Genomic DNA, 27,699 nt, shown 5'->3' on the forward strand with positions numbered 1-27,699 from the left:
TTTAAAAAAAAAAAAAAAAATGGCTCCTAAGAAATTAGTGTATAATGGACTAACGGAGAAGTGCATCATTTACACTCAAAAGAGGGCAAATGCTCTACTGTCCTTCCTTTGCCTTGTGATGGTCGACGCCTACTGAAGCCATGGAAATACCTCAAAAGCTGCGGCTTCAGAATGGCTCTACAAAGACTCTATGAAACAAGCCCCCAGGTGAGATGCCCCTTGCCTGGGTTATGACTGACACTGTGATAAAAGAGGTATCACCAGAATCGGCATCTTATTTGACTTTGCCCTTGTGACCTCAGGAGAATGGAAAAAAAATGGCAGTCTTGAGGCACATTATTCTGTAGCTTTCCTTTCTTCTAATGTCTTTGTCTGGCTTTGGCTCATGGAATGAGCGGAGACCGTCCCCTCCTTTCATTCTTTTTTTTTTTTTTTAATTTTTTTTAAACGTTTATTTATTGAGAGACAGAGAGAGACAGAGCGTGAGCAAGGGAAGGACAGAGGGAGAGGGAGACAGAATCTGAAGCAGGCTCCGGGCTCTAGGCTGTTAGCACAGAGCCCGATGCGGGGCTCGAACTCACGCAGTGTGAGATCATGACCTGAGCCGAAGTCGGACGCTCAACCGACTGAGCCACCCAGGCGCCCCCCCGCCTCCTTTCTTTTGTGAAGAAGTTTATAATGGATTGTTATTATTTTTCTTTAAGTATCTGATATATTCCAGTGAAGCTATTTGGGTCTGAGCTTTTCTTGGTGGCAAAGCGTTTGAATATTATTTCAATTTCTTCACTTGTTATAGATACATTCATATATTTCTAATTCTTTTTGGATCAGTTTTGGTAATTTATGTCTACCTTACAGTTTCATTTATTTGTGTAAGTTGCTGGCATAAAATTGTTCGGAATTATATATAAGGGCTTTATAATGCTTTTAATTTTTGTAGAGTTGGTGATGGGTCTCCTCTTCCATAACTGATTTTGATAATGTGTGTCTTCTCTCTCCTTTCTGTTTGGTCTGTGTAGCTGAAGTTTGTTCATTTTCCTGGCATTTTCAAAGGGTTAACTTTGCTTTCCTTAGTCTTTCTTCATTATTTTTCTGTGCTCTAGCCTTAATTATTTCCTTATTTCTCCTTACTTTGGATTTAGTTTTCTCTCTCTTTTTCCTGTTTCATGGGAGGGGGCTTAAGGTTATGGATTTGGGACATTTTTGCTTCTGATATAAGCACTGAAAGCTATAAATTTTCCTCTAGGCCCAGGATTAGCTGTCTCCCATACATTTGATGTTTTCTTTTTTATTCAATTTAAAATATTTTCCAATTTCTTTTTTTTTTTTAATTTCTTTGACCCATAGTCAATTGAGAAATGAGTGATTTAAATTTACAGCTATATGGGGATTCCACAAAGTCTCTCTGCTATTGATTTCTTGTTTAATTCTGTTTTGTTCAGAGAACTTTATATTATTTCAATCTTATAAAATTTATTGTCTTAAGTTCTAACATATGATCTATATTTGTTTTCTATTGTTGTATAACAAATGCATTACTACAAATAATATATATTACATTATGTTAAGATTTTAAAAAATATTTATTTATTTTTGGGAGAGAGACAGAGCATGAGCAGGGGAGGGGCAGAGAGAGAGGGAGACACAGAATCTGAAGCAGGCTCCAGGCTCTGAGCTGTCAGCACAGAGCCTGATGCGGGGCTCGAACCCACGAACTGTGAGATCACAACCTGAGCCAAAGTCAGACGCTTAACCGACTGAGCCACCCAGGTGCCCCTATATTAAGATTTATCTTATATATATATGTGCATCAAGTTAAGTTGGTTAATAGTGTTCAAGTCTTTTATTTCCTTCTTGATTTTCTGTCTAGCTTTCGTATCAATGATTGAGAATAAAATATTGAAACCCAATTGCAGTTGCTGAATTCTTTCAATTCTGTCAGTTTTGGCTTCCTATATTTGGGGGTCTCTGCTGTTAATTACACCTTCATTTACCCTTGTTTCTTCCTGCTCTGTTGACCCTTTTATCATGATAAAATATCCCTCTTTCTCTCTAATAATGCCTCATATTAAAGCCTATTTTATTTCATAAGAATATAGGTATTCTAGCTTCTTATAGTAATGGTTCATGTCTTTTTGAAGATACAAATAATAAATTATTTCTGAAAGATGCATTGTCACCTCTCACTGATGACATATGCAGACAAAGTTTGCAGGTGTGATTTTATACTGTCATATTAGCTGCCCACAGGGAAATTCTCCATGGACACTGAATTATTACCCTGGCTTGCCTTTTCTATTTATTTGGGGGGCTCAGGGGCGGGGGCGGGGGGGGGGGCGGAGGGAAAGCATTTCTCTTTATCACCACTGGATGTCAGTAGAGTCACCTGTGCAGAAGCTTTGAAAAATGCCTTTAGGGGCGCCTGGGTGGCGCAGTCAGTTAGGCGTCCGACTTCAGCCAGGTCATGATCTCGCAGTCCGTGAGTTCAAGCCCCGCGTCGGGCTCTGGGCTGATGGCTCAGAACCTGGAGCCTGTTTCCGATTCTGTGTCTCCCTCTCTCTCTGCCCCTCCCCCGTTCATGCTCTGTCTCTCTCTGTCCCAAAAATAAATAAACGTTGAAAAAAAAAAAAAAAAAAAAAAAAAAAAAAGAAAAATGCCTTTAATTCTAAAATCTTCCTTGGCAGCAAAGGGAAGAGAAAATAAATTGCTGCAGTCTGAGATTCTCTGTTTAGAGCCCTGTACAGACACTCTTGGAGGAATGAAAGATCTTAGGAGATTAATCAGTTTCAAAATCCAGAGGCAGACAGAGATTCAAATTGTTTAGAGAATCAAGTTGGCGTAAGGGAAAAAGTTGGTGGGGGGGGGGGGTGGTGGCGGTGGTGGAAGAAAATTGAAAATAAAACTCAACGGAGCATGTTCTATGTGAAACACACGTGTTTTCAATACATCTTCAGATCTCAAGGTAGATGCCAATCTCATTTCACTCAGGCTTGAGGGGCGTGGCCGCTTAAAAGACACAGGTGGTTAACATGCTGGTTATGTTGAACCAATGGTAAGAAGTGACTTTGAGTGTTGCCTAAAGGGCTGGCTGCCTTTTCTGAGAAAGGACTCAAAGCTAAGAGAAGTCTAGCTTTGGGAAAAGCCCTCAGGGAACCTAAGGATAGGTTGGGGACCCTCCCCAAGCAGAGAAACCCACCTTATGATTGATGAGAGGATTGGAACTTTCAGTCCACCCCCCTGGCCTCTGGAAAGAAGAGAGGGGAGAGAGGGGGTAAAAATTGAGTTTTATCACCAATGGGCAATGATTTAATCGATCATGGGTATGTAACAAAGCCTCCATAAAACGCCAGAACAGGATTGGGATAGCTTCTTGGTAAAAACAAAGAGATTCGGGAAGAGTGGTCCTTCACAGCATTTCCCATTCCTTGCCCTCTGTATCTCTTCCCTATGGCTTTTCTAGAGTTATATCCTTTTACAATAAACTGGTAATAGTAAGTGAAACATTTCTCTGAGTTCTGTGAGTCACTCTAGCAAATTAGTTGAACTAAGGAGGGGGCTTGGGAACCTCCACCTGTAGCCAGTGGGCCAGAAGCTCAGGTGACAATCTGGACCTACTACTGGCATCTGAAGTGGGAAGAGGGTGGTAGGGTCACAGTCTAATAGGACTGAGCCCTTAACCTGTAGGGTTAGATGTTATCTCCAGGTAGAATTGAGTTAATTGTTTGGTGGTATTGATAAAATACACATCATAGAAATCAAATAAAGATTTTATTTTGAAGCCAATTACTTACAGAGCTCCTGAGGTTTAATTGTACGGGGCTTGTCTACATGTGGTGATGAGTAAAATCCTGTGAGGGAACACTACTGTCTACTATGAAAGAGTCGGAACGCCGCCGTAAGTCAGTTAACTCCTGTTGGCGATTAAGGGGGACAGGAAAGAGTTGTCTCCTTTACTTCGGCATGATCACTAAATCACACGATCCTACCTAGGTTTTTGGTAAATGTCTGACTGTTTGGCGGTCTAGTCGATGGTAACTTACACATCTGTGCTTTTACCTAATGCCAAACCAAGACCCCCCCTACTGAACACATATATTCAGCAACAAGAAAACAAACATATACATTTCCAGTGCTCATTACCTAAACGCTACATTTCAGGGAACTCAAACTTTGCTTTCTTGAGTTTCTCTGGCTGGTCTTCATACATTATCATAAAGCCAAATTTCTGATGACTATTTCCCCTAAGAAGTTACTAGTTCTTCATATCCAGGGTCACAAAATGCCTTTGAGGGTGTGCTGGATTTATTCTTGCAACTCTGAGGCAGGAAAAGCACACGCTAAAAGAAACAAAATATGTTAGTTCTTCAGACTTCACTAAGGTTCAGCTTAATATATACATCTCTCGATGTCATTTCCTCCAATCTGTGTGTGTGTGTGTGTGTGTATGCATGTGTGTTATACAAGATGAGTGTAGCATGTCATTAAGCTCTTTAAATAAGTGCTGCTCATCAGCTCAGTATTCATCCTGCTTTCGGTAATAAAATTTTGGATAAATCAAGGCTTTTTAATTTGGTTAAATGAAGCTGTGAGTCTATGGTGGTGGGAGGGTGCTGTCCCATGGGATTTGAAACAACAAGTTTTTAAAAGTATCTTTTAGGTGAAAAAAGAATTTGAAGATCACAGGAAGGTGAAGCCAGAGCAAAGGACGTTTGCCAAATCCAGTCATGTGCAAATATCTTTCACTGAGTCAAGACCGTTAAGGAGACTGGGGCTGTCTAGGAAAGACACAAGCCAAGTTCTAGGGACCCGAGCACAGCACAGACTCACACACAATGCCAGGCAGGCCACTTAACTTCCAGGTTTCTGCATTTACAAGATAGGAGACCGAACCGGTCCATTTTTCAGGTTCAACCATTCCATTTGGTTGACCCTCAGCCAGTCAGCTCCCCAGTCGTTATCTGCTTTCCTCATCTGTCTTCCATCCCCATCAAACCAGCTCCGATGTATATCTCATGACCGACAACTGCCAGCCCGTCAGTCACTCTAGCTGACATCACTCAACACAACCCTGAACCTGAAATACACCTGGCAGGATTCGGGGAGGCCGGCCAGCACACTCACCCCAGGGAAGTCAGAGTGAGCCTGTTTCCACCAAATCACGGCAGAGAGCGCAGCCAGGCAGAACTCCAGCGCCGTGTAAATCAGCATCACAGACAGAGTTCCCTGCAGTGGAGGAAATACAAGATTGGCAGTGCTTGAGTCAACTGAAGCCCTCATCCCTTGTTGGGCGGCGATTGTAGGGATGAAGGCCTCAACCATCACAGAGTGAAGAGCACACTGCTCCTGCCCAGCCTAGCAATTGGCTTAGTTTAATCCCTTTGCTTATTTAGACCCTTGAGAGGGAGGATGAACTGTAATTACATCAGCTACACATAATCCACTTTGTGCATTGTACGTTTCGCTCGGAGACATAGCTGTATCTGATTACATCGTTGACTCAGCTAATGGTATAATAACTCCCAGGCTGGGAAAGGCCAGCTCCCGTTCTTGTCTCAGCCTCACCTCTACCGCTCAAGCAGCTGAGTGGGCCCGAAGTCTCTGCTTCTCTAGCTTGTTTCCTCATTTGTCAAATGTGCGCCATGATACTTCCTTCTCAGGGGGATCTGAGAACCAATGAGGTTTTGACCTCATTGGTGCAAGTCCTTTGTAAAAGGCAATATTAACACCCCCTCTGGATGGGCTTTCTTAGCCTCTCTTGATGTCTGTGAGAGTGAGAAAGAACAATCAAGGCAATAAACACAGCATAAACAAAGCCGCCACCCTCACTGACAAAGCAAACCAACTCAAAAAAGACGCTCCACCAAGAGACTAGGTTCTACCATTTCTGTCCTGAGGCAGCCTTCGTGCAGACCGGGCGAGATGATAGGACAGGAGAGCAAATGTGACTGCACGAACTTCTCGTCTATTTACACACAGTGGAAGAGGAAACGCAACTCGTGGACGTTAACGAGAAATTGTCCTAGCAAGCAAGCTCACTATAGTCCCTTTATTTATAAAGCAAAATGATCCCTCACCAATTCATACTTTATTCATTATACAAATCCCTCCTAAACTTCTCTCCAGGATGATTCTCACCATGAGCTGGCTCCACCAAGTGTGGGGTTATGTCAATTACTGCCAACCTCATTTGCAGGTACCTTTTCCCCATGATCATATCACGAACCTGGAGGGAAACAAGTTCCTTGGGCCAGCTCCATAAGGAGTGGTGTGCAAGCACGTGCTTGACCAGCTCTGGCCATCCTCCAGCTGTGTCCTTGACATCACCCACTTTTGTGATTGCAGGACAACAGATATTCTGGAGCCCTTTTATTCGTGTCTTTCTCGGGGTTTTCTGACCACACACATACCCTTCAATGCTCCAACCTAAGACATTATTTCTATTAGCCAAACTTCATTGCTTTCTTTTCCCTAACAGTGCCAATTGTTATCAGTTGCCATTCTCCATCCTCCTATATATATTTCTCAACTTAATAAATTCCACCTCTGTAAGTTATAACAAAGAGCAATGATGCTGCGTTCTCACTCGATCAATACTGTTCATCACTGCGGTCACCGGAAGGAGAAGCCCTCACCTCCAGGGTCACACTTCCTACCCTCTACTTCTCAGTGCTGGGCCTGATGTCTGCTCAGGCCAAGTTAACACCCTAGTACACATACTTTCCATGCTTCCTGATCACTTACATCTTCCTGCTGTCTTTGCCTTTCTGAATTTACCTTTCCTCGTGCCAAGATTTTTGGTTTGGCAAACTCCTATTTTATGACTCTAACAACAGAATTACTTTGATTATTAAGAAACTCTATCAAGGTAAGTTTTAGCTTTTCCTTATCACCTTTATTTGTCATTGCCTGTTCTACTCCATTTCACTGCCCCAGAGCCTACCCTGTCATCTCGGTCGGGCAGTGCCCCCCTCTTTGGGAAGACAGAGCCTTGGCCTTCCCCCAGATGCCCAAACCAGAAAGAGTTAGACAGATTTTCAACAGAAGGGGTAACGACAAGTCAAGGCTTTCAGAAACCTCATATGACTGGAACAACCCATCTAAAAATACTTACGGTCAGAGTGGTTTTGGCCGTGATGCATTGTTTGTCCATATATGGGTTAATAAAATAGCTAAATGTAGTCCGTTCAGGTTTTCTTTGCTCTTCGTTGAAGGTACACTTCCGAAAGGCAGGATCCACAGCATCCAACATGACAGAGAGGAGAATGAAACCCACCAGAGCACATAGAGAGCTCAGAATGTTTGCAACCACGCTGCTCTGAACCTGACAGACAAATGCTGAGTAAGAATCACTTCCGATGAGCAACCAACGTTCTATCATCCCTCTCTGCCAATGCATTGCGGAACCTGACTTTCTAATCTGTGTCCTTCAGGAAGTCTAGCATGGGTAGACTTAAACCTGTATGTCTCCCCAGCACTTAGCAACATCTCTGAACCTAGAAGGTACATCTTGGCTAGGTGAATGAATAAATGAAATGTTTCTCCCCACGTAGGACTTCAGTAGGTGACAGAGAATATTCCTCTCCTGAATCCTTTACCCAGGACTGATGGCTGGGCTTCCTGAGGCCGTGTCTACAGAATCCCCTAAAAGGTATGACCAAAGGCAGATGTGATTTCTTTCTCCCCCAACTCATCCAGAAACTCCTGGTGGAAGCAGAGGAGGCAGATGAAGCAAGGCGCTCCTCCTTGCACCCCACCTTCTTCAACGCCCAGCCACCCAGATAGGAATATGGGGACACAGTGTAGTCGGGCTTAGGTGAGCCCTGGAGTGGACAGACCCAGGGCTCTGTATGAACGAGTGGTCATACCCAGAGCTCTGTATGAAGGAGTGTATAGAGAGAGTTGTAGTCTTAGGCCCGAGGATGGTGTAGCACGTGAGTGGCAGGGTGAGGCAGAAGGTCAGACTGGGTGTTAGGAAGCTGACATCATGGTAGTAGCTTCGCCTGCGACCCTCTCAGTTTGTGCTCCGTTCCCCAGTTCCATTTTCCACTCTGGGTCTCGTTTCCACACGTACGAAGTGAGTGAGGGCAACAAATACACTGAGCTCAGAGATGTGGTCTCTTCTACCCCGACTCACAGGAAAGGGGACTCGAGCGAGGATGATCCTGAAAGCTGTATTTATAGGTGAGTGTGGTCCAGGGAACTCCCAGTAGCCACAAATTAGAATATCACATGGGGCGCCTGGGTGGCGCAGTCGGCTAAGCGTCCGACTTCAGCCAGGTCACGATCTCGCGGTCCATGAGTTCGAGCCCCGCGTCGGGCTCTGGGCTGGTGGCTCGGAGCCTGGAGCCTGTTTCCGATTCTGTGTCTCCCTCTCTCTCTGCCCCTCCCCCGTTCATGCTCTGTCTCTCTCTATCCCAAAAATAAATAAACGTTGAAAAAAAAAATTAAAAAAAAAAAAAAAGAATATCACATAATCCTGTCTAGGTTCCTCTTCCTTTAGGGGCTCAGCAGTTGGAGATTTGGGGCCCAGTAGAGAATAGGCAGGGCATTTTTCTCCTCCAAACCCCCATTCCCTAAAATAATGACTAAGGTGCACGCTCCTGGGCCTCCTGATAACCTGATTTCTAGAGTATAGGTTTCTTAGAATAATTTAGGTTTGTTCTGGGACAGCACTCTCCCTCCACCTCAGAAAGGGCTGGTATAATGTGTGAACACAGTAGAATTCACTACAAGATTCATGACTTGGTGAGCCTGAGTGCACCCAAAGCTCACACCCCCATGGCCTTGAGTTTGCTGCTCTGTTCACTCTGGTGTTGCTCTTCTCTGGGGTAAGGGTCCCATAAGCTTCCCCGATAATCTAGAAACATTAGTCTTTAAAAAAATATTTATTTATTTATTTATTTTGAGAGAGAGGGAGAGTGAGCAAGCATGTGCATGTGTGGGAGGGGCAGAAGGAAATGAGAGAGAGAATCCCAAGCAGGCTCTGCACTGTCGGCACAGAGCCCAGTGCGGGGCTTGATCCCACGAACCATGAGATCATGACCTGAGCCAAGGTCAAGAGTTGGATGCTTAACCGACTGAGCCCCCCTGGGGGGCCCCTAGAAACATTATCCAATACGGTTGTCACTAGCCACAGGCTACTTATATTTAAAGTAAACTGAAATAGAATTTGAAGTTCAGTTTGTCTATTTCACTGGCCACATTTCCGGTTCTCAGTTGCAACATGTGACTGGCAGTGTGATTGCTTCATCTCTGCTATTCCAGTAAGTTCTATAGGACAGCACTGATCTAGCAGCTTGGGGGCTAGGTAAGGGTTCCGAGTAATCAACCTCTAAAGTCTGATGAGAGAGAGAGTGAGAGAGGGAGAGAGAGAAAGAGAGAGAGAGAGAGGGGGATTGGCATTGTCTTGAGCACTCACTCTAATTTCCTGCTCTCTTCAGGAGATTTTTTTTTTTTTAAGCAGAGCTTCCAAATGGAGTTTCTCTGCTACTTTGTTCTATGGCATTCTCACATGTGACCCCCAACATCAAACTACTTGAGGGACCTAGGATTGAGTGAAGATTTAGTGAAACTTTACAGATTAGAAACCTCCCTACAATCCATCTTTCCTCTCCCTGCCACTCCCAATCCTGGCTTTCCTGGAAGAGTTAAACGCAGGAAAATTTGTTTTTTTTTATCCAATACCAATAATTAATGACACCTTTTAGGACTCGAGAGTTTATACTCAGATCCTCCAAAAGTATTGAGTTTTAGATCAGATAGATAAAAGAATGAGAGAGAATTCCCCACATAACAATTTTGACTGGCTTTTCTCAAGGGTTTGGACAGAATCCACAACACATACACCTCTTTGTAACACTGTCACCGTCTTCGTCCCTGAAGACTTAAATTTAAAGTCCAGTCACCATCAAAAGTGCATTATAAGGAGGCAGACTTTTTCTAGAATAGATTCCTGGGCACTGATCTAGAGTATAAGACAGTACCCTGAATGAAGTCTGTGATTGAGCGTGCAGTGACCGGAGGAGGGTGCACTGGACAGGAATATGGATAATCCAGACTCCATTCCTGACTCTGATAAATATCCGCTCTGAACCTGCAAGGTGGAGACATTGACCCTGGAGAGTTCTCCCTAAATTTCGTTTCGATCCATGAGTAGTGGGACAGAGTTCTTATACTCACCAAAGGCTTAGTTGACTTTTTCTCCATGATGACTGACAGAGTTCCAGAAATGACAAACTACTCAGAAAGGAGAGACAACGGTGAGGTCAGTTTCTACGTATACACGAAGCCGCAGTGTTAGCCACAAGGTGATGAGATGAAAAGTAAGGTGATCTTCAGAAGAAATGATTATTTGAGCCAACCAAGACACAGATGTAGAATCAGGTGACTCCTGCTATCCCACCCGACTCAACTCTTCCTTGGGCTATACGCACAGGGAAACATGTTCTAACATTGACCCCTTGCTCCCGGCAGACAGTGAGCTGACAGGTGCGCAGCCTGTCCTCCTGGCATCTTCTTCCCACTTCCACCCCGCTTGTCCTCCTAAGGATCTCTACTCACACACAAGCCTCCCATGAATGGGTAAGCAGACTTCAAAAGGGTGGAAAACACCGGGGTAAAGGATGGAGAGGACGGAACAGATACCAAAATGATCCCCAAACTCAACACCATCACCCCGCACAGGATCTGAATAGCCTGTTGGAAGAAGAAGAAGGGAGACAGAGGATTAAAGTCAGCGTTTGGAGAGGCAAAGCCTCTCCATCTCTCCCAGGGTCCTCGCACATCATCACCGTCTACAGGATCCCAGCAAGGATACAGACACTGTAAAAGGTCTGGGGTGGGGGCTCCACAAAGATGTTGGAGGAAATGCTGCTGTGTCACAGAAAACTATAGTCTCGGGCCATCTGGCAGTGCTCAGCAAGCCTTCGAGCATCTCTGCCTCTCTGGCTCATGGCCCTTGCTCCCGGCTCAGTGTTGGACTGTTTTTCCTGGCTCTCTCATTCTGTTACTACCGACTCTGCTGTCTCTTATGGAAACAGGGGCGATCTGAGAGCCCTCACACCGCCTTGGCACTGGTGATGTGGAAGTCCCTCCCTTCATCTCCCACACCCTGCTGGACACAACAGAGAACCTGACCCTCCGGTCGGCTCCTTGACCCCTCCAGTCCACGTCCCTACAGCTGTGGATCTTGGCTTCCAAGGAGCCAAGGTTGCCTCCTTGACCCCCACTGCAGATATTTCCAGCCCTGTGAATATTTGCCAAGCAGTTTTCCAAACATTATGTCCCACGAACCTCAAAGTACCCCACAGGATCATGTATTTGAGGCAAGGCAAAGGGTCCCCCCAGGTTCTGCAGCCTTAGATCATATAACTGCAGAGATAATTCCAGTCCTACATATATCCCTCCCAGCTCTCCTCCCTTCAGTCCGCAGAGCTCTAGCAAATCATGCATGAGAGGAGAGAAGCTAACAAAAGACACATATCATCCCTGTTCTCAGAAGGGAAGGATAAAAGAGGGGAGAGAAGTTTATTTTTCTCATGATTTGTGGTGAGGGAAAAATTCCCTTCAAAAACATCAGTCAGGTTGCCTAAGCATGCAATTGGTGAACACATAGAAAAAAACATACATAAAATATGGAATTATTTATCACCATTACTCTGGTAAAACATGTAGACATATGGCTTTTTGTACTCTGATTACACTTCAAGAGAGTGATTTTGGGGGCTCCCGGGTGACTCAGTCAGTTGAGCGTCTGACTTCGGCTCAGGCCACAATCTTGTGGTTCATGAGTTTGAGCCCTGCATCAGGCTCAGTGCTGACAGCTCAGGGCCTGGAGCCTGCTTCAGATTTTGTGTCTTGCTCTCTCTCTGCCCATACTCTCTCTCTCTCTCTCTCTCTCTACTAAAAATAAATGAAACATTAAAAACAATAAAAAAAGAAAGTGATTTTTTATAAAAAGAGGAGTGTGCTATTGCAAAACTAGGGAAACATCAACAAAGACTCAATTGCTAGTATTCAGAAGAGGGGAAAAACATTTTTAATATCATCTTACGTCTGGGGAAGGTTTGGATGGCTCTACAAGTGGCTTCCATTGGACTACTCATGAACCCAGAGTCCCTCTGGCAAAACTTAAGAGCCACCATGGCATAGTCTAAAGACTACAGTTTCTTTCCTGTACCCCGCCCCCCCTCCCCATCCCATTCCAGCACGTTCTGAATTGGGCTTACCCCAAGAACTTTGACCTCTGCCTTTAGTTGTTTCTTGAGGTTGTATTGCCTGTGGTTGGTGGGTTTAGGTTCCCCTCTTTGGGGGAAGCTGATGCCATTTGGTGTCAGAACTGCAATGGCCTCATTGGTCATGGACCGTGATAGCATGATTGTGCCACGAACCCTGGAAGAGAAAATAAACACATTCAGTTCTTAAAAAGTATAGAGCTCTCAGGCCTCCCAAAATTGGAAGCCAGTATTTGCCCTTTAGTCTGGACTTGACCTATTCTTTTAGGGAAGGAAATTTATACAGCATGCAGCAGTGAAAACCACAAATACTTGGCATCATGAATATTTGTTTCCCAACGGCGTTTGGCACACCAATCTCGAGAGGCAGATGGTCACACAAAACTTGCAATACGTCGAAATCTCTCCCCTGGTTCTACCCACAACAAGTGAATAGCCAAATATTCCAAGAATTTCACCCTCAAACGTCCCTACCAGTTATGAGATGCAGGAAGGGTTCTATCCATAAAAATGGCTCCTGGGGCGCCTGGGTGGCGCAGTCGGTTAGGCGTCCGACTTCAGCCAGGTCACGATCTCGCGGTCCGTGAGTTCGAGCCCCGCGTCGGGCTCTGGGCTGATGGCTCAGAGCCTGGAGCCTGTTTCCAATTCTGTGTCTCCCTCTCTCTCTGCCCCTCCCCCGTTCATGCTCTGTCTCTCTCTGTCCCAAAAATAAATAAACGTTGAAAAAAAAAAAAAAAATTTAAAAAAAAAAAAAAAAAATGGCTCCTAAGAAATTAGTGTATAATGGACTAACGGAGAAGTGCATCATTTACACTCAAAAGAGGGCAAATGCTCTACTGTCCTTCCTTTGCCTTGTGATGGTCGACGCCTACTGAAGCCATGGAAATACCTCAAAAGCTGCGGCTTCAGAATGGCTCTACAAAGACTCTATGAAACAAGCCCCCAGGTGAGATGCCCCTTGCCTGGGTTATGACTGACACTGTGATAAAAGAGGTATCACCAGAATCGGCATCTTATTTGACTTTGCCCTTGTGACCTCAGGAGAATGGAAAAAAAATGGCAGTCTTGAGGCACATTATTCTGTAGCTTTCCTTTCTTCTAATGTCTTTGTCTGGCTTTGGCTCATGGAATGAGCGGAGACCGTCCCCTCCTTTCATTCTTTTTTTTTTTTTTTAATTTTTTTTAAACGTTTATTTATTGAGAGACAGAGAGAGACAGAGCGTGAGCAAGGGAAGGACAGAGGGAGAGGGAGACAGAATCTGAAGCAGGCTCCGGGCTCTAGGCTGTTAGCACAGAGCCCGATGCGGGGCTCGAACTCACGCAGTGTGAGATCATGACCTGAGCCGAAGTCGGACGCTCAACCGACTGAGCCACCCAGGCGCCCCCCCGCCTCCTTTCTTTTGTGAAGAAGTTTATAATGGATTGTTATTATTTTTCTTTAAGTATCTGATATATTCCAGTGAAGCTATTTGGGTCTGAGCTTTTCTTGGTGGCAAAGCGTTTGAATATTATTTCAATTTCTTCACTTGTTATAGATACATTCATATATTTCTAATTCTTTTTGGATCAGTTTTGGTAATTTATGTCTACCTTACAGTTTCATTTATTTGTGTAAGTTGCTGGCATAAAATTGTTCGGAATTATATATAAGGGCTTTATAATGCTTTTAATTTTTGTAGAGTTGGTGATGGGTCTCCTCTTCCATAACTGATTTTGATAATGTGTGTCTTCTCTCTCCTTTCTGTTTGGTCTGTGTAGCTGAAGTTTGTTCATTTTCCTGGCATTTTCAAAGGGTTAACTTTGCTTTCCTTAGTCTTTCTTCATTATTTTTCTGTGCTCTAGCCTTAATTATTTCCTTATTTCTCCTTACTTTGGATTTAGTTTTCTCTCTCTTTTTCCTGTTTCATGGGAGGGGGCTTAAGGTTATGGATTTGGGACATTTTTGCTTCTGATATAAGCACTGAAAGCTATAAATTTTCCTCTAGGCCCAGGATTAGCTGTCTCCCATACATTTGATGTTTTCTTTTTTATTCAATTTAAAATATTTTCCAATTTCTTTTTTTTTTTTAATTTCTTTGACCCATAGTCAATTGAGAAATGAGTGATTTAAATTTACAGCTATATGGGGATTCCACAAAGTCTCTCTGCTATTGATTTCTTGTTTAATTCTGTTTTGTTCAGAGAACTTTATATTATTTCAATCTTATAAAATTTATTGTCTTAAGTTCTAACATATGATCTATATTTGTTTTCTATTGTTGTATAACAAATGCATTACTACAAATAATATATATTACATTATGTTAAGATTTTAAAAAATATTTATTTATTTTTGGGAGAGAGACAGAGCATGAGCAGGGGAGGGGCAGAGAGAGAGGGAGACACAGAATCTGAAGCAGGCTCCAGGCTCTGAGCTGTCAGCACAGAGCCTGATGCGGGGCTCGAACCCACGAACTGTGAGATCACAACCTGAGCCAAAGTCAGACGCTTAACCGACTGAGCCACCCAGGTGCCCCTATATTAAGATTTATCTTATATATATATGTGCATCAAGTTAAGTTGGTTAATAGTGTTCAAGTCTTTTATTTCCTTCTTGATTTTCTGTCTAGCTTTCGTATCAATGATTGAGAATAAAATATTGAAACCCAATTGCAGTTGCTGAATTCTTTCAATTCTGTCAGTTTTGGCTTCCTATATTTGGGGGTCTCTGCTGTTAATTACACCTTCATTTACCCTTGTTTCTTCCTGCTCTGTTGACCCTTTTATCATGATAAAATATCCCTCTTTCTCTCTAATAATGCCTCATATTAAAGCCTATTTTATTTCATAAGAATATAGGTATTCTAGCTTCTTATAGTAATGGTTCATGTCTTTTTGAAGATACAAATAATAAATTATTTCTGAAAGATGCATTGTCACCTCTCACTGATGACATATGCAGACAAAGTTTGCAGGTGTGATTTTATACTGTCATATTAGCTGCCCACAGGGAAATTCTCCATGGACACTGAATTATTACCCTGGCTTGCCTTTTCTATTTATTTGGGGGGCTCAGGGGCGGGGGCGGGGGGGGGGCGGAGGGAAAGCATTTCTCTTTATCACCACTGGATGTCAGTAGAGTCACCTGTGCAGAAGCTTTGAAAAATGCCTTTAGGGGCGCCTGGGTGGCGCAGTCAGTTAGGCGTCCGACTTCAGCCAGGTCATGATCTCGCAGTCCGTGAGTTCAAGCCCCGCGTCGGGCTCTGGGCTGATGGCTCAGAACCTGGAGCCTGTTTCCGATTCTGTGTCTCCCTCTCTCTCTGCCCCTCCCCCGTTCATGCTCTGTCTCTCTCTGTCCCAAAAATAAATAAACGTTGAAAAAAAAAAAAAAAAAAAAAAAAAAAAAGAAAAATGCCTTTAATTCTAAAATCTTCCTTGGCAGCAAAGGGAAGAGAAAATAAATTGCTGCAGTCTGAGATTCTCTGTTTAGAGCCCTGTACAGACACTCTTGGAGGAATGAAAGATCTTAGGAGATTAATCAGTTTCAAAATCCAGAGGCAGACAGAGATTCAAATTGTTTAGAGAATCAAGTTGGCGTAAGGGAAAAAGTTGGTGGGGGGGGGGGGTGGTGGCGGTGGTGGAAGAAAATTGAAAATAAAACTCAACGGAGCATGTTCTATGTGAAACACACGTGTTTTCAATACATCTTCAGATCTCAAGGTAGATGCCAATCTCATTTCACTCAGGCTTGAGGGGCGTGGCCGCTTAAAAGACACAGGTGGTTAACATGCTGGTTATGTTGAACCAATGGTAAGAAGTGACTTTGAGTGTTGCCTAAAGGGCTGGCTGCCTTTTCTGAGAAAGGACTCAAAGCTAAGAGAAGTCTAGCTTTGGGAAAAGCCCTCAGGGAACCTAAGGATAGGTTGGGGACCCTCCCCAAGCAGAGAAACCCACCTTATGATTGATGAGAGGATTGGAACTTTCAGTCCACCCCCCTGGCCTCTGGAAAGAAGAGAGGGGAGAGAGGGGGTAAAAATTGAGTTTTATCACCAATGGGCAATGATTTAATCGATCATGGGTATGTAACAAAGCCTCCATAAAACGCCAGAACAGGATTGGGATAGCTTCTTGGTAAAAACAAAGAGATTCGGGAAGAGTGGTCCTTCACAGCATTTCCCATTCCTTGCCCTCTGTATCTCTTCCCTATGGCTTTTCTAGAGTTATATCCTTTTACAATAAACTGGTAATAGTAAGTGAAACATTTCTCTGAGTTCTGTGAGTCACTCTAGCAAATTAGTTGAACTAAGGAGGGGGCTTGGGAACCTCCACCTGTAGCCAGTGGGCCAGAAGCTCAGGTGACAATCTGGACCTACTACTGGCATCTGAAGTGGGAAGAGGGTGGTAGGGTCACAGTCTAATAGGACTGAGCCCTTAACCTGTAGGGTTAGATGTTATCTCCAGGTAGAATTGAGTTAATTGTTTGGTGGTATTGATAAAATACACATCATAGAAATCAAATAAAGATTTTATTTTGAAGCCAATTACTTACAGAGCTCCTGAGGTTTAATTGTACGGGGCTTGTCTACATGTGGTGATGAGTAAAATCCTGTGAGGGAACACTACTGTCTACTATGAAAGAGTCGGAACGCCGCCGTAAGTCAGTTAACTCCTGTTGGCGATTAAGGGGGACAGGAAAGAGTTGTCTCCTTTACTTCGGCATGATCACTAAATCACACGATCCTACCTAGGTTTTTGGTAAATGTCTGACTGTTTGGCGGTCTAGTCGATGGTAACTTACACATCTGTGCTTTTACCTAATGCCAAACCAAGACCCCCCCTACTGAACACATATATTCAGCAACAAGAAAACAAACATATACATTTCCAGTGCTCATTACCTAAACGCTACATTTCAGGGAACTCAAACTTTGCTTTCTTGAGTTTCTCTGGCTGGTCTTCATACATTATCATAAAGCCAAATTTCTGATGACTATTTCCCCTAAGAAGTTACTAGTTCTTCATATCCAGGGTCACAAAATGCCTTTGAGGGTGTGCTGGATTTATTCTTGCAACTCTGAGGCAGGAAAAGCACACGCTAAAAGAAACAAAATATGTTAGTTCTTCAGACTTCACTAAGGTTCAGCTTAATATATACATCTCTCGATGTCATTTCCTCCAATCTGTGTGTGTGTGTGTGTGTGTATGCATGTGTGTTATACAAGATGAGTGTAGCATGTCATTAAGCTCTTTAAATAAGTGCTGCTCATCAGCTCAGTATTCATCCTGCTTTCGGTAATAAAATTTTGGATAAATCAAGGCTTTTTAATTTGGTTAAATGAAGCTGTGAGTCTATGGTGGTGGGAGGGTGCTGTCCCATGGGATTTGAAACAACAAGTTTTTAAAAGTATCTTTTAGGTGAAAAAAGAATTTGAAGATCACAGGAAGGTGAAGCCAGAGCAAAGGACGTTTGCCAAATCCAGTCATGTGCAAATATCTTTCACTGAGTCAAGACCGTTAAGGAGACTGGGGCTGTCTAGGAAAGACACAAGCCAAGTTCTAGGGACCCGAGCACAGCACAGACTCACACACAATGCCAGGCAGGCCACTTAACTTCCAGGTTTCTGCATTTACAAGATAGGAGACCGAACCGGTCCATTTTTCAGGTTCAACCATTCCATTTGGTTGACCCTCAGCCAGTCAGCTCCCCAGTCGTTATCTGCTTTCCTCATCTGTCTTCCATCCCCATCAAACCAGCTCCGATGTATATCTCATGACCGACAACTGCCAGCCCGTCAGTCACTCTAGCTGACATCACTCAACACAACCCTGAACCTGAAATACACCTGGCAGGATTCGGGGAGGCCGGCCAGCACACTCACCCCAGGGAAGTCAGAGTGAGCCTGTTTCCACCAAATCACGGCAGAGAGCGCAGCCAGGCAGAACTCCAGCGCCGTGTAAATCAGCATCACAGACAGAGTTCCCTGCAGTGGAGGAAATACAAGATTGGCAGTGCTTGAGTCAACTGAAGCCCTCATCCCTTGTTGGGCGGCGATTGTAGGGATGAAGGCCTCAACCATCACAGAGTGAAGAGCACACTGCTCCTGCCCAGCCTAGCAATTGGCTTAGTTTAATCCCTTTGCTTATTTAGACCCTTGAGAGGGAGGATGAACTGTAATTACATCAGCTACACATAATCCACTTTGTGCATTGTACGTTTCGCTCGGAGACATAGCTGTATCTGATTACATCGTTGACTCAGCTAATGGTATAATAACTCCCAGGCTGGGAAAGGCCAGCTCCCGTTCTTGTCTCAGCCTCACCTCTACCGCTCAAGCAGCTGAGTGGGCCCGAAGTCTCTGCTTCTCTAGCTTGTTTCCTCATTTGTCAAATGTGCGCCATGATACTTCCTTCTCAGGGGGATCTGAGAACCAATGAGGTTTTGACCTCATTGGTGCAAGTCCTTTGTAAAAGGCAATATTAACACCCCCTCTGGATGGGCTTTCTTAGCCTCTCTTGATGTCTGTGAGAGTGAGAAAGAACAATCAAGGCAATAAACACAGCATAAACAAAGCCGCCACCCTCACTGACAAAGCAAACCAACTCAAAAAAGACGCTCCACCAAGAGACTAGGTTCTACCATTTCTGTCCTGAGGCAGCCTTCGTGCAGACCGGGCGAGATGATAGGACAGGAGAGCAAATGTGACTGCACGAACTTCTCGTCTATTTACACACAGTGGAAGAGGAAACGCAACTCGTGGACGTTAACGAGAAATTGTCCTAGCAAGCAAGCTCACTATAGTCCCTTTATTTATAAAGCAAAATGATCCCTCACCAATTCATACTTTATTCATTATACAAATCCCTCCTAAACTTCTCTCCAGGATGATTCTCACCATGAGCTGGCTCCACCAAGTGTGGGGTTATGTCAATTACTGCCAACCTCATTTGCAGGTACCTTTTCCCCATGATCATATCACGAACCTGGAGGGAAACAAGTTCCTTGGGCCAGCTCCATAAGGAGTGGTGTGCAAGCACGTGCTTGACCAGCTCTGGCCATCCTCCAGCTGTGTCCTTGACATCACCCACTTTTGTGATTGCAGGACAACAGATATTCTGGAGCCCTTTTATTCGTGTCTTTCTCGGGGTTTTCTGACCACACACATACCCTTCAATGCTCCAACCTAAGACATTATTTCTATTAGCCAAACTTCATTGCTTTCTTTTCCCTAACAGTGCCAATTGTTATCAGTTGCCATTCTCCATCCTCCTATATATATTTCTCAACTTAATAAATTCCACCTCTGTAAGTTATAACAAAGAGCAATGATGCTGCGTTCTCACTCGATCAATACTGTTCATCACTGCGGTCACCGGAAGGAGAAGCCCTCACCTCCAGGGTCACACTTCCTACCCTCTACTTCTCAGTGCTGGGCCTGATGTCTGCTCAGGCCAAGTTAACACCCTAGTACACATACTTTCCATGCTTCCTGATCACTTACATCTTCCTGCTGTCTTTGCCTTTCTGAATTTACCTTTCCTCGTGCCAAGATTTTTGGTTTGGCAAACTCCTATTTTATGACTCTAACAACAGAATTACTTTGATTATTAAGAAACTCTATCAAGGTAAGTTTTAGCTTTTCCTTATCACCTTTATTTGTCATTGCCTGTTCTACTCCATTTCACTGCCCCAGAGCCTACCCTGTCATCTCGGTCGGGCAGTGCCCCCCTCTTTGGGAAGACAGAGCCTTGGCCTTCCCCCAGATGCCCAAACCAGAAAGAGTTAGACAGATTTTCAACAGAAGGGGTAACGACAAGTCAAGGCTTTCAGAAACCTCATATGACTGGAACAACCCATCTAAAAATACTTACGGTCAGAGTGGTTTTGGCCGTGATGCATTGTTTGTCCATATATGGGTTAATAAAATAGCTAAATGTAGTCCGTTCAGGTTTTCTTTGCTCTTCGTTGAAGGTACACTTCCGAAAGGCAGGATCCACAGCATCCAACATGACAGAGAGGAGAATGAAACCCACCAGAGCACATAGAGAGCTCAGAATGTTTGCAACCACGCTGCTCTGAACCTGACAGACAAATGCTGAGTAAGAATCACTTCCGATGAGCAACCAACGTTCTATCATCCCTCTCTGCCAATGCATTGCGGAACCTGACTTTCTAATCTGTGTCCTTCAGGAAGTCTAGCATGGGTAGACTTAAACCTGTATGTCTCCCCAGCACTTAGCAACATCTCTGAACCTAGAAGGTACATCTTGGCTAGGTGAATGAATAAATGAAATGTTTCTCCCCACGTAGGACTTCAGTAGGTGACAGAGAATATTCCTCTCCTGAATCCTTTACCCAGGACTGATGGCTGGGCTTCCTGAGGCCGTGTCTACAGAATCCCCTAAAAGGTATGACCAAAGGCAGATGTGATTTCTTTCTCCCCCAACTCATCCAGAAACTCCTGGTGGAAGCAGAGGAGGCAGATGAAGCAAGGCGCTCCTCCTTGCACCCCACCTTCTTCAACGCCCAGCCACCCAGATAGGAATATGGGGACACAGTGTAGTCGGGCTTAGGTGAGCCCTGGAGTGGACAGACCCAGGGCTCTGTATGAACGAGTGGTCATACCCAGAGCTCTGTATGAAGGAGTGTATAGAGAGAGTTGTAGTCTTAGGCCCGAGGATGGTGTAGCACGTGAGTGGCAGGGTGAGGCAGAAGGTCAGACTGGGTGTTAGGAAGCTGACATCATGGTAGTAGCTTCGCCTGCGACCCTCTCAGTTTGTGCTCCGTTCCCCAGTTCCATTTTCCACTCTGGGTCTCGTTTCCACACGTACGAAGTGAGTGAGGGCAACAAATACACTGAGCTCAGAGATGTGGTCTCTTCTACCCCGACTCACAGGAAAGGGGACTCGAGCGAGGATGATCCTGAAAGCTGTATTTATAGGTGAGTGTGGTCCAGGGAACTCCCAGTAGCCACAAATTAGAATATCACATGGGGCGCCTGGGTGGCGCAGTCGGCTAAGCGTCCGACTTCAGCCAGGTCACGATCTCGCGGTCCATGAGTTCGAGCCCCGCGTCGGGCTCTGGGCTGGTGGCTCGGAGCCTGGAGCCTGTTTCCGATTCTGTGTCTCCCTCTCTCTCTGCCCCTCCCCCGTTCATGCTCTGTCTCTCTCTATCCCAAAAATAAATAAACGTTGAAAAAAAAAATTAAAAAAAAAAAAAAAGAATATCACATAATCCTGTCTAGGTTCCTCTTCCTTTAGGGGCTCAGCAGTTGGAGATTTGGGGCCCAGTAGAGAATAGGCAGGGCATTTTTCTCCTCCAAACCCCCATTCCCTAAAATAATGACTAAGGTGCACGCTCCTGGGCCTCCTGATAACCTGATTTCTAGAGTATAGGTTTCTTAGAATAATTTAGGTTTGTTCTGGGACAGCACTCTCCCTCCACCTCAGAAAGGGCTGGTATAATGTGTGAACACAGTAGAATTCACTACAAGATTCATGACTTGGTGAGCCTGAGTGCACCCAAAGCTCACACCCCCATGGCCTTGAGTTTGCTGCTCTGTTCACTCTGGTGTTGCTCTTCTCTGGGGTAAGGGTCCCATAAGCTTCCCCGATAATCTAGAAACATTAGTCTTTAAAAAAATATTTATTTATTTATTTATTTTGAGAGAGAGGGAGAGTGAGCAAGCATGTGCATGTGTGGGAGGGGCAGAAGGAAATGAGAGAGAGAATCCCAAGCAGGCTCTGCACTGTCGGCACAGAGCCCAGTGCGGGGCTTGATCCCACGAACCATGAGATCATGACCTGAGCCAAGGTCAAGAGTTGGATGCTTAACCGACTGAGCCCCCCTGGGGGGCCCCTAGAAACATTATCCAATACGGTTGTCACTAGCCACAGGCTACTTATATTTAAAGTAAACTGAAATAGAATTTGAAGTTCAGTTTGTCTATTTCACTGGCCACATTTCCGGTTCTCAGTTGCAACATGTGACTGGCAGTGTGATTGCTTCATCTCTGCTATTCCAGTAAGTTCTATAGGACAGCACTGATCTAGCAGCTTGGGGGCTAGGTAAGGGTTCCGAGTAATCAACCTCTAAAGTCTGATGAGAGAGAGAGTGAGAGAGGGAGAGAGAGAAAGAGAGAGAGAGAGAGGGGGATTGGCATTGTCTTGAGCACTCACTCTAATTTCCTGCTCTCTTCAGGAGATTTTTTTTTTTTTAAGCAGAGCTTCCAAATGGAGTTTCTCTGCTACTTTGTTCTATGGCATTCTCACATGTGACCCCCAACATCAAACTACTTGAGGGACCTAGGATTGAGTGAAGATTTAGTGAAACTTTACAGATTAGAAACCTCCCTACAATCCATCTTTCCTCTCCCTGCCACTCCCAATCCTGGCTTTCCTGGAAGAGTTAAACGCAGGAAAATTTGTTTTTTTTTATCCAATACCAATAATTAATGACACCTTTTAGGACTCGAGAGTTTATACTCAGATCCTCCAAAAGTATTGAGTTTTAGATCAGATAGATAAAAGAATGAGAGAGAATTCCCCACATAACAATTTTGACTGGCTTTTCTCAAGGGTTTGGACAGAATCCACAACACATACACCTCTTTGTAACACTGTCACCGTCTTCGTCCCTGAAGACTTAAATTTAAAGTCCAGTCACCATCAAAAGTGCATTATAAGGAGGCAGACTTTTTCTAGAATAGATTCCTGGGCACTGATCTAGAGTATAAGACAGTACCCTGAATGAAGTCTGTGATTGAGCGTGCAGTGACCGGAGGAGGGTGCACTGGACAGGAATATGGATAATCCAGACTCCATTCCTGACTCTGATAAATATCCGCTCTGAACCTGCAAGGTGGAGACATTGACCCTGGAGAGTTCTCCCTAAATTTCGTTTCGATCCATGAGTAGTGGGACAGAGTTCTTATACTCACCAAAGGCTTAGTTGACTTTTTCTCCATGATGACTGACAGAGTTCCAGAAATGACAAACTACTCAGAAAGGAGAGACAACGGTGAGGTCAGTTTCTACGTATACACGAAGCCGCAGTGTTAGCCACAAGGTGATGAGATGAAAAGTAAGGTGATCTTCAGAAGAAATGATTATTTGAGCCAACCAAGACACAGATGTAGAATCAGGTGACTCCTGCTATCCCACCCGACTCAACTCTTCCTTGGGCTATACGCACAGGGAAACATGTTCTAACATTGACCCCTTGCTCCCGGCAGACAGTGAGCTGACAGGTGCGCAGCCTGTCCTCCTGGCATCTTCTTCCCACTTCCACCCCGCTTGTCCTCCTAAGGATCTCTACTCACACACAAGCCTCCCATGAATGGGTAAGCAGACTTCAAAAGGGTGGAAAACACCGGGGTAAAGGATGGAGAGGACGGAACAGATACCAAAATGATCCCCAAACTCAACACCATCACCCCGCACAGGATCTGAATAGCCTGTTGGAAGAAGAAGAAGGGAGACAGAGGATTAAAGTCAGCGTTTGGAGAGGCAAAGCCTCTCCATCTCTCCCAGGGTCCTCGCACATCATCACCGTCTACAGGATCCCAGCAAGGATACAGACACTGTAAAAGGTCTGGGGTGGGGGCTCCACAAAGATGTTGGAGGAAATGCTGCTGTGTCACAGAAAACTATAGTCTCGGGCCATCTGGCAGTGCTCAGCAAGCCTTCGAGCATCTCTGCCTCTCTGGCTCATGGCCCTTGCTCCCGGCTCAGTGTTGGACTGTTTTTCCTGGCTCTCTCATTCTGTTACTACCGACTCTGCTGTCTCTTATGGAAACAGGGGCGATCTGAGAGCCCTCACACCGCCTTGGCACTGGTGATGTGGAAGTCCCTCCCTTCATCTCCCACACCCTGCTGGACACAACAGAGAACCTGACCCTCCGGTCGGCTCCTTGACCCCTCCAGTCCACGTCCCTACAGCTGTGGATCTTGGCTTCCAAGGAGCCAAGGTTGCCTCCTTGACCCCCACTGCAGATATTTCCAGCCCTGTGAATATTTGCCAAGCAGTTTTCCAAACATTATGTCCCACGAACCTCAAAGTACCCCACAGGATCATGTATTTGAGGCAAGGCAAAGGGTCCCCCCAGGTTCTGCAGCCTTAGATCATATAACTGCAGAGATAATTCCAGTCCTACATATATCCCTCCCAGCTCTCCTCCCTTCAGTCCGCAGAGCTCTAGCAAATCATGCATGAGAGGAGAGAAGCTAACAAAAGACACATATCATCCCTGTTCTCAGAAGGGAAGGATAAAAGAGGGGAGAGAAGTTTATTTTTCTCATGATTTGTGGTGAGGGAAAAATTCCCTTCAAAAACATCAGTCAGGTTGCCTAAGCATGCAATTGGTGAACACATAGAAAAAAACATACATAAAATATGGAATTATTTATCACCATTACTCTGGTAAAACATGTAGACATATGGCTTTTTGTACTCTGATTACACTTCAAGAGAGTGATTTTGGGGGCTCCCGGGTGACTCAGTCAGTTGAGCGTCTGACTTCGGCTCAGGCCACAATCTTGTGGTTCATGAGTTTGAGCCCTGCATCAGGCTCAGTGCTGACAGCTCAGGGCCTGGAGCCTGCTTCAGATTTTGTGTCTTGCTCTCTCTCTGCCCATACTCTCTCTCTCTCTCTCTCTCTCTACTAAAAATAAATGAAACATTAAAAACAATAAAAAAAGAAAGTGATTTTTTATAAAAAGAGGAGTGTGCTATTGCAAAACTAGGGAAACATCAACAAAGACTCAATTGCTAGTATTCAGAAGAGGGGAAAAACATTTTTAATATCATCTTACGTCTGGGGAAGGTTTGGATGGCTCTACAAGTGGCTTCCATTGGACTACTCATGAACCCAGAGTCCCTCTGGCAAAACTTAAGAGCCACCATGGCATAGTCTAAAGACTACAGTTTCTTTCCTGTACCCCGCCCCCCCTCCCCATCCCATTCCAGCACGTTCTGAATTGGGCTTACCCCAAGAACTTTGACCTCTGCCTTTAGTTGTTTCTTGAGGTTGTATTGCCTGTGGTTGGTGGGTTTAGGTTCCCCTCTTTGGGGGAAGCTGATGCCATTTGGTGTCAGAACTGCAATGGCCTCATTGGTCATGGACCGTGATAGCATGATTGTGCCACGAACCCTGGAAGAGAAAATAAACACATTCAGTTCTTAAAAAGTATAGAGCTCTCAGGCCTCCCAAAATTGGAAGCCAGTATTTGCCCTTTAGTCTGGACTTGACCTATTCTTTTAGGGAAGGAAATTTATACAGCATGCAGCAGTGAAAACCACAAATACTTGGCATCATGAATATTTGTTTCCCAACGGCGTTTGGCACACCAATCTCGAGAGGCAGATGGTCACACAAAACTTGCAATACGTCGAAATCTCTCCCCTGGTTCTACCCACAACAAGTGAATAGCCAAATATTCCAAGAATTTCACCCTCAAACGTCCCTACCAGTTATGAGATGCAGGAAGGGTTCTATTCATCAGTGTTTTCCTATTCGGGTTCTGTACTTCTCACGCTACCTAACTGTCCATTTTTTAGCCCAATAATAATACTTATTAGGATTAATCCCAAGTATTTTTAAGTTGTATTTTATGAGACATTATCCTCTAGTGCCTTTTTTTTAAAAAGTAATCTCTATACCCAAAATGGGGCTTGAACTCATGACCCCGAGATCAAGAGTCACATGCTCTACGGACTGAGCCAGCCGGGTGCCCCCACCCTATAATGCCTTTTTAATCCTTACAACAACGCTGTAGGTTAGTTGGTTCTTTAGTTACCAAAACCATGCCGTAGTGAGGGAAACTCAGAATCAAAAAGCTTGTTGTGAAGGGAAATAAAACCCACTTTGCACACATGCATGGCAAAGAGTTAATGCCGAAGAGATATTTGCAGTTATGATGATTACTCAGGCATGTTCACATAACTGGAGAGCTGTAGAGCTGGGACTGGACCCCAGCTCCCCCTGAGTATGGAGCCTTTGCACAATTCACTAGATCGTGTGACCCCTTCATCCTTTCCACCTGGCAACAGCAGCCTGTGCCTGTGTTGACTCATTCTGGAGAGGCAGCAGCAAGTAGAAATACGGTAACAGGACCAAAGTCATGAAAGCCAGGTTCCAGGCCCGAGCCTTCCACTTGCCAGCCTCGAGTGACCAAACTGCCTGCAGTATTAGCGACGAGCTCAGCCTGCATCTCTGCTCATAGCACCGTTCTCAGCCCCTGGACTGTCCAGTTTGTACAAGGCCCAAGAACAGTTGAAGGGGCAAGAGCTGTGCTCTCGTTGATCACGTGACCTCAGGTAAGGGACTCACTGAGATCACACAGTTAGAAAACAGCAGCAAGAGTTAATCCAGAACTCCTTCCCTCTGCCTGCTCTATTTCCAAAATAATCTGGTGCCTCTTCTCTCCAGGAGCTTCCGATCCAATATCCCCTCTAAGGGAGGCACAGCAGGGGAGTCAGAAGTTGAAAACAGTCTCTGGACATTGCCTACCTGTGCCCGTGGACCAGCCTGTTGGTTGCAGCTGAGGTCTCTCAAACTCCCAGGAGACTCTCGGTTCTCACACAGTCCTGTAGAATTTTCTCCTGGTCTTCGCCTTTTGAAAATCACCAGCCCTTCCTCAGTCCAGAGTTTATAGCCACACAGGATGTGATACTTACAGATTGTGGATTTGTGAAATGTGCTTGCACTTCCTTTTTTCCCCCAAACTCCTAGCATCTTCAGCAAAGTCTCCAGTAGAAAACCTAAAGATTGGGAGAACGTGAGATTCCCTGAGCTCTGTGTGTGCATTGCCACCCCAACACTTCCTAGCTCTGTGTTATCAGACAAGTCGGTGTTCTTCTCTGCCTCAGTTTTCAAGTCTCTTAAACAGGGCAACAGTACCAACACTGGAGATTTGTTATGAATCAGTTTAGAGAAAATATTTATAGAAGGCCTTTACTGTTTCCAAGAGGCATTCAATAATAGTAACATTGATCGTGATAGTGATATTGATAAATAATAATATTAAATAACATATAGCTAACTATAGTCATAATAATGGTGATAATGACTATGCTGATTTCAAGAGGCATTCAATAATATATAAGTAATAACAGTAATAATAGAATATAGAAAAAATGTTTTTGTTACTTATGTAAATTTTTTTGTTTCCAGTTCCTTAGGCTCTGGACAGGCTGAACCAGCCTCTCAGCATCCACTGCCTAGATGCTGCCTGCTATAGGGTGGTCTTTCTTTTCTGGTTTCTCTCTCTCTAGCAATGGATCTCTGTGTCCCAGAAAGGTTGGACACTTCTAGGAAGTGGTGAAACCAGATGGGGGCGTAGTTGGGGAAGGACCTGCACAGATTTAACAAACTCAGACTTGGGATGCTTTTGTGAAGCAGAGGGGTCCTATGCACCCTCAAGCATCCAGATGGACGTTCTTTGGAAGCCAACTTTGATATATCAGGGTGCTGGCTCAGGATGCCAGCAC

General features: G+C 44.6%; 2 protein-coding genes across 4 annotated transcripts; both read right to left on the minus strand.

Annotated features, from left to right (window-relative positions):
• Positions 1–2,936: 2,936 nt before the first annotated feature.
• Positions 2,937–12,408, minus strand: LOC123601754 (membrane-spanning 4-domains subfamily A member 6D-like). Of its 3 annotated transcripts, XR_006714250.1 has the most exons (7): positions 12,228–12,408; positions 10,561–10,695; positions 10,180–10,236; positions 7,112–7,321; positions 5,122–5,223; positions 4,141–4,337; positions 2,937–3,244 (listed from the first exon to the last, which is right to left on the minus strand). XR_006714250.1 is itself a non-coding variant. In XM_045485369.1 (6 exons), exons 1-6 carry the CDS (start codon positions 12,372–12,374, stop codon positions 4,242–4,244), a joined length of 747 nt encoding a protein of 248 aa, XP_045341325.1. In that variant the 5' UTR covers positions 12,375–12,408; the 3' UTR covers positions 3,752–4,241. The 3 variants fall into 3 exon arrangements, 2 of the variants coding, with proteins under 2 accessions (XP_045341325.1, XP_045341326.1); XM_045485369.1 differs by lacking the exon at positions 2,937–3,244 and having other exon boundaries at positions 3,752–4,337; XM_045485370.1 differs by lacking the exons at positions 2,937–3,244; positions 4,141–4,337; positions 5,122–5,223; positions 7,112–7,321 and adding an exon at positions 9,055–9,883.
• Positions 12,409–16,721: 4,313 nt separating this feature from the next.
• LOC123601756 (membrane-spanning 4-domains subfamily A member 6D-like) lies at positions 16,722–26,832 on the minus strand. Its single transcript, XM_045485371.1, has 7 exons — positions 26,720–26,832; positions 25,198–25,360; positions 23,531–23,665; positions 23,150–23,206; positions 20,082–20,291; positions 18,092–18,193; positions 16,722–17,307 (listed from the first exon to the last, which is right to left on the minus strand). Exons 2-7 carry the CDS (start codon positions 25,342–25,344, stop codon positions 17,212–17,214), a joined length of 747 nt encoding a protein of 248 aa, XP_045341327.1. The 5' UTR covers positions 25,345–25,360; positions 26,720–26,832; the 3' UTR covers positions 16,722–17,211.
• Between the last annotated feature and the right edge of the window lie 867 nt (positions 26,833–27,699).

This window comes from Leopardus geoffroyi, chromosome D1 (assembly GCF_018350155.1).
Source record: "Leopardus geoffroyi isolate Oge1 chromosome D1, O.geoffroyi_Oge1_pat1.0, whole genome shotgun sequence".
NCBI lineage: Eukaryota > Metazoa > Chordata > Mammalia > Carnivora > Felidae > Leopardus > Leopardus geoffroyi.

Excerpts from the sequence above, each read along its gene's own strand:
- LOC123601756 (XM_045485371.1), bottom strand. The coding sequence starts at position 25,344 with ATGCTATCACGGTCCATGACCAATGAGGCCATTGCAGTTCTGACACCA. Across the intron at positions 23,666-25,197 it reads CAGAGGTCAAAGTTCTTGGG|GCTATTCAGATCCTGTGCGG; the intron begins GTAAGCCCAATT and ends TTCTTCCAACAG. Across the intron at positions 23,207-23,530 it reads CATTCATGGGAGGCTTGTGT|TTTGTCATTTCTGGAACTCT; the intron begins GTGAGTAGAGAT and ends CTTTCTGAGTAG.
- LOC123601754 (XM_045485369.1), bottom strand. The coding sequence starts at position 12,374 with ATGCTATCACGGTCCATGACCAATGAGGCCATTGCAGTTCTGACACCA. Across the intron at positions 10,696-12,227 it reads CAGAGGTCAAAGTTCTTGGG|GCTATTCAGATCCTGTGCGG; the intron begins GTAAGCCCAATT and ends TTCTTCCAACAG. Across the intron at positions 10,237-10,560 it reads CATTCATGGGAGGCTTGTGT|TTTGTCATTTCTGGAACTCT; the intron begins GTGAGTAGAGAT and ends CTTTCTGAGTAG.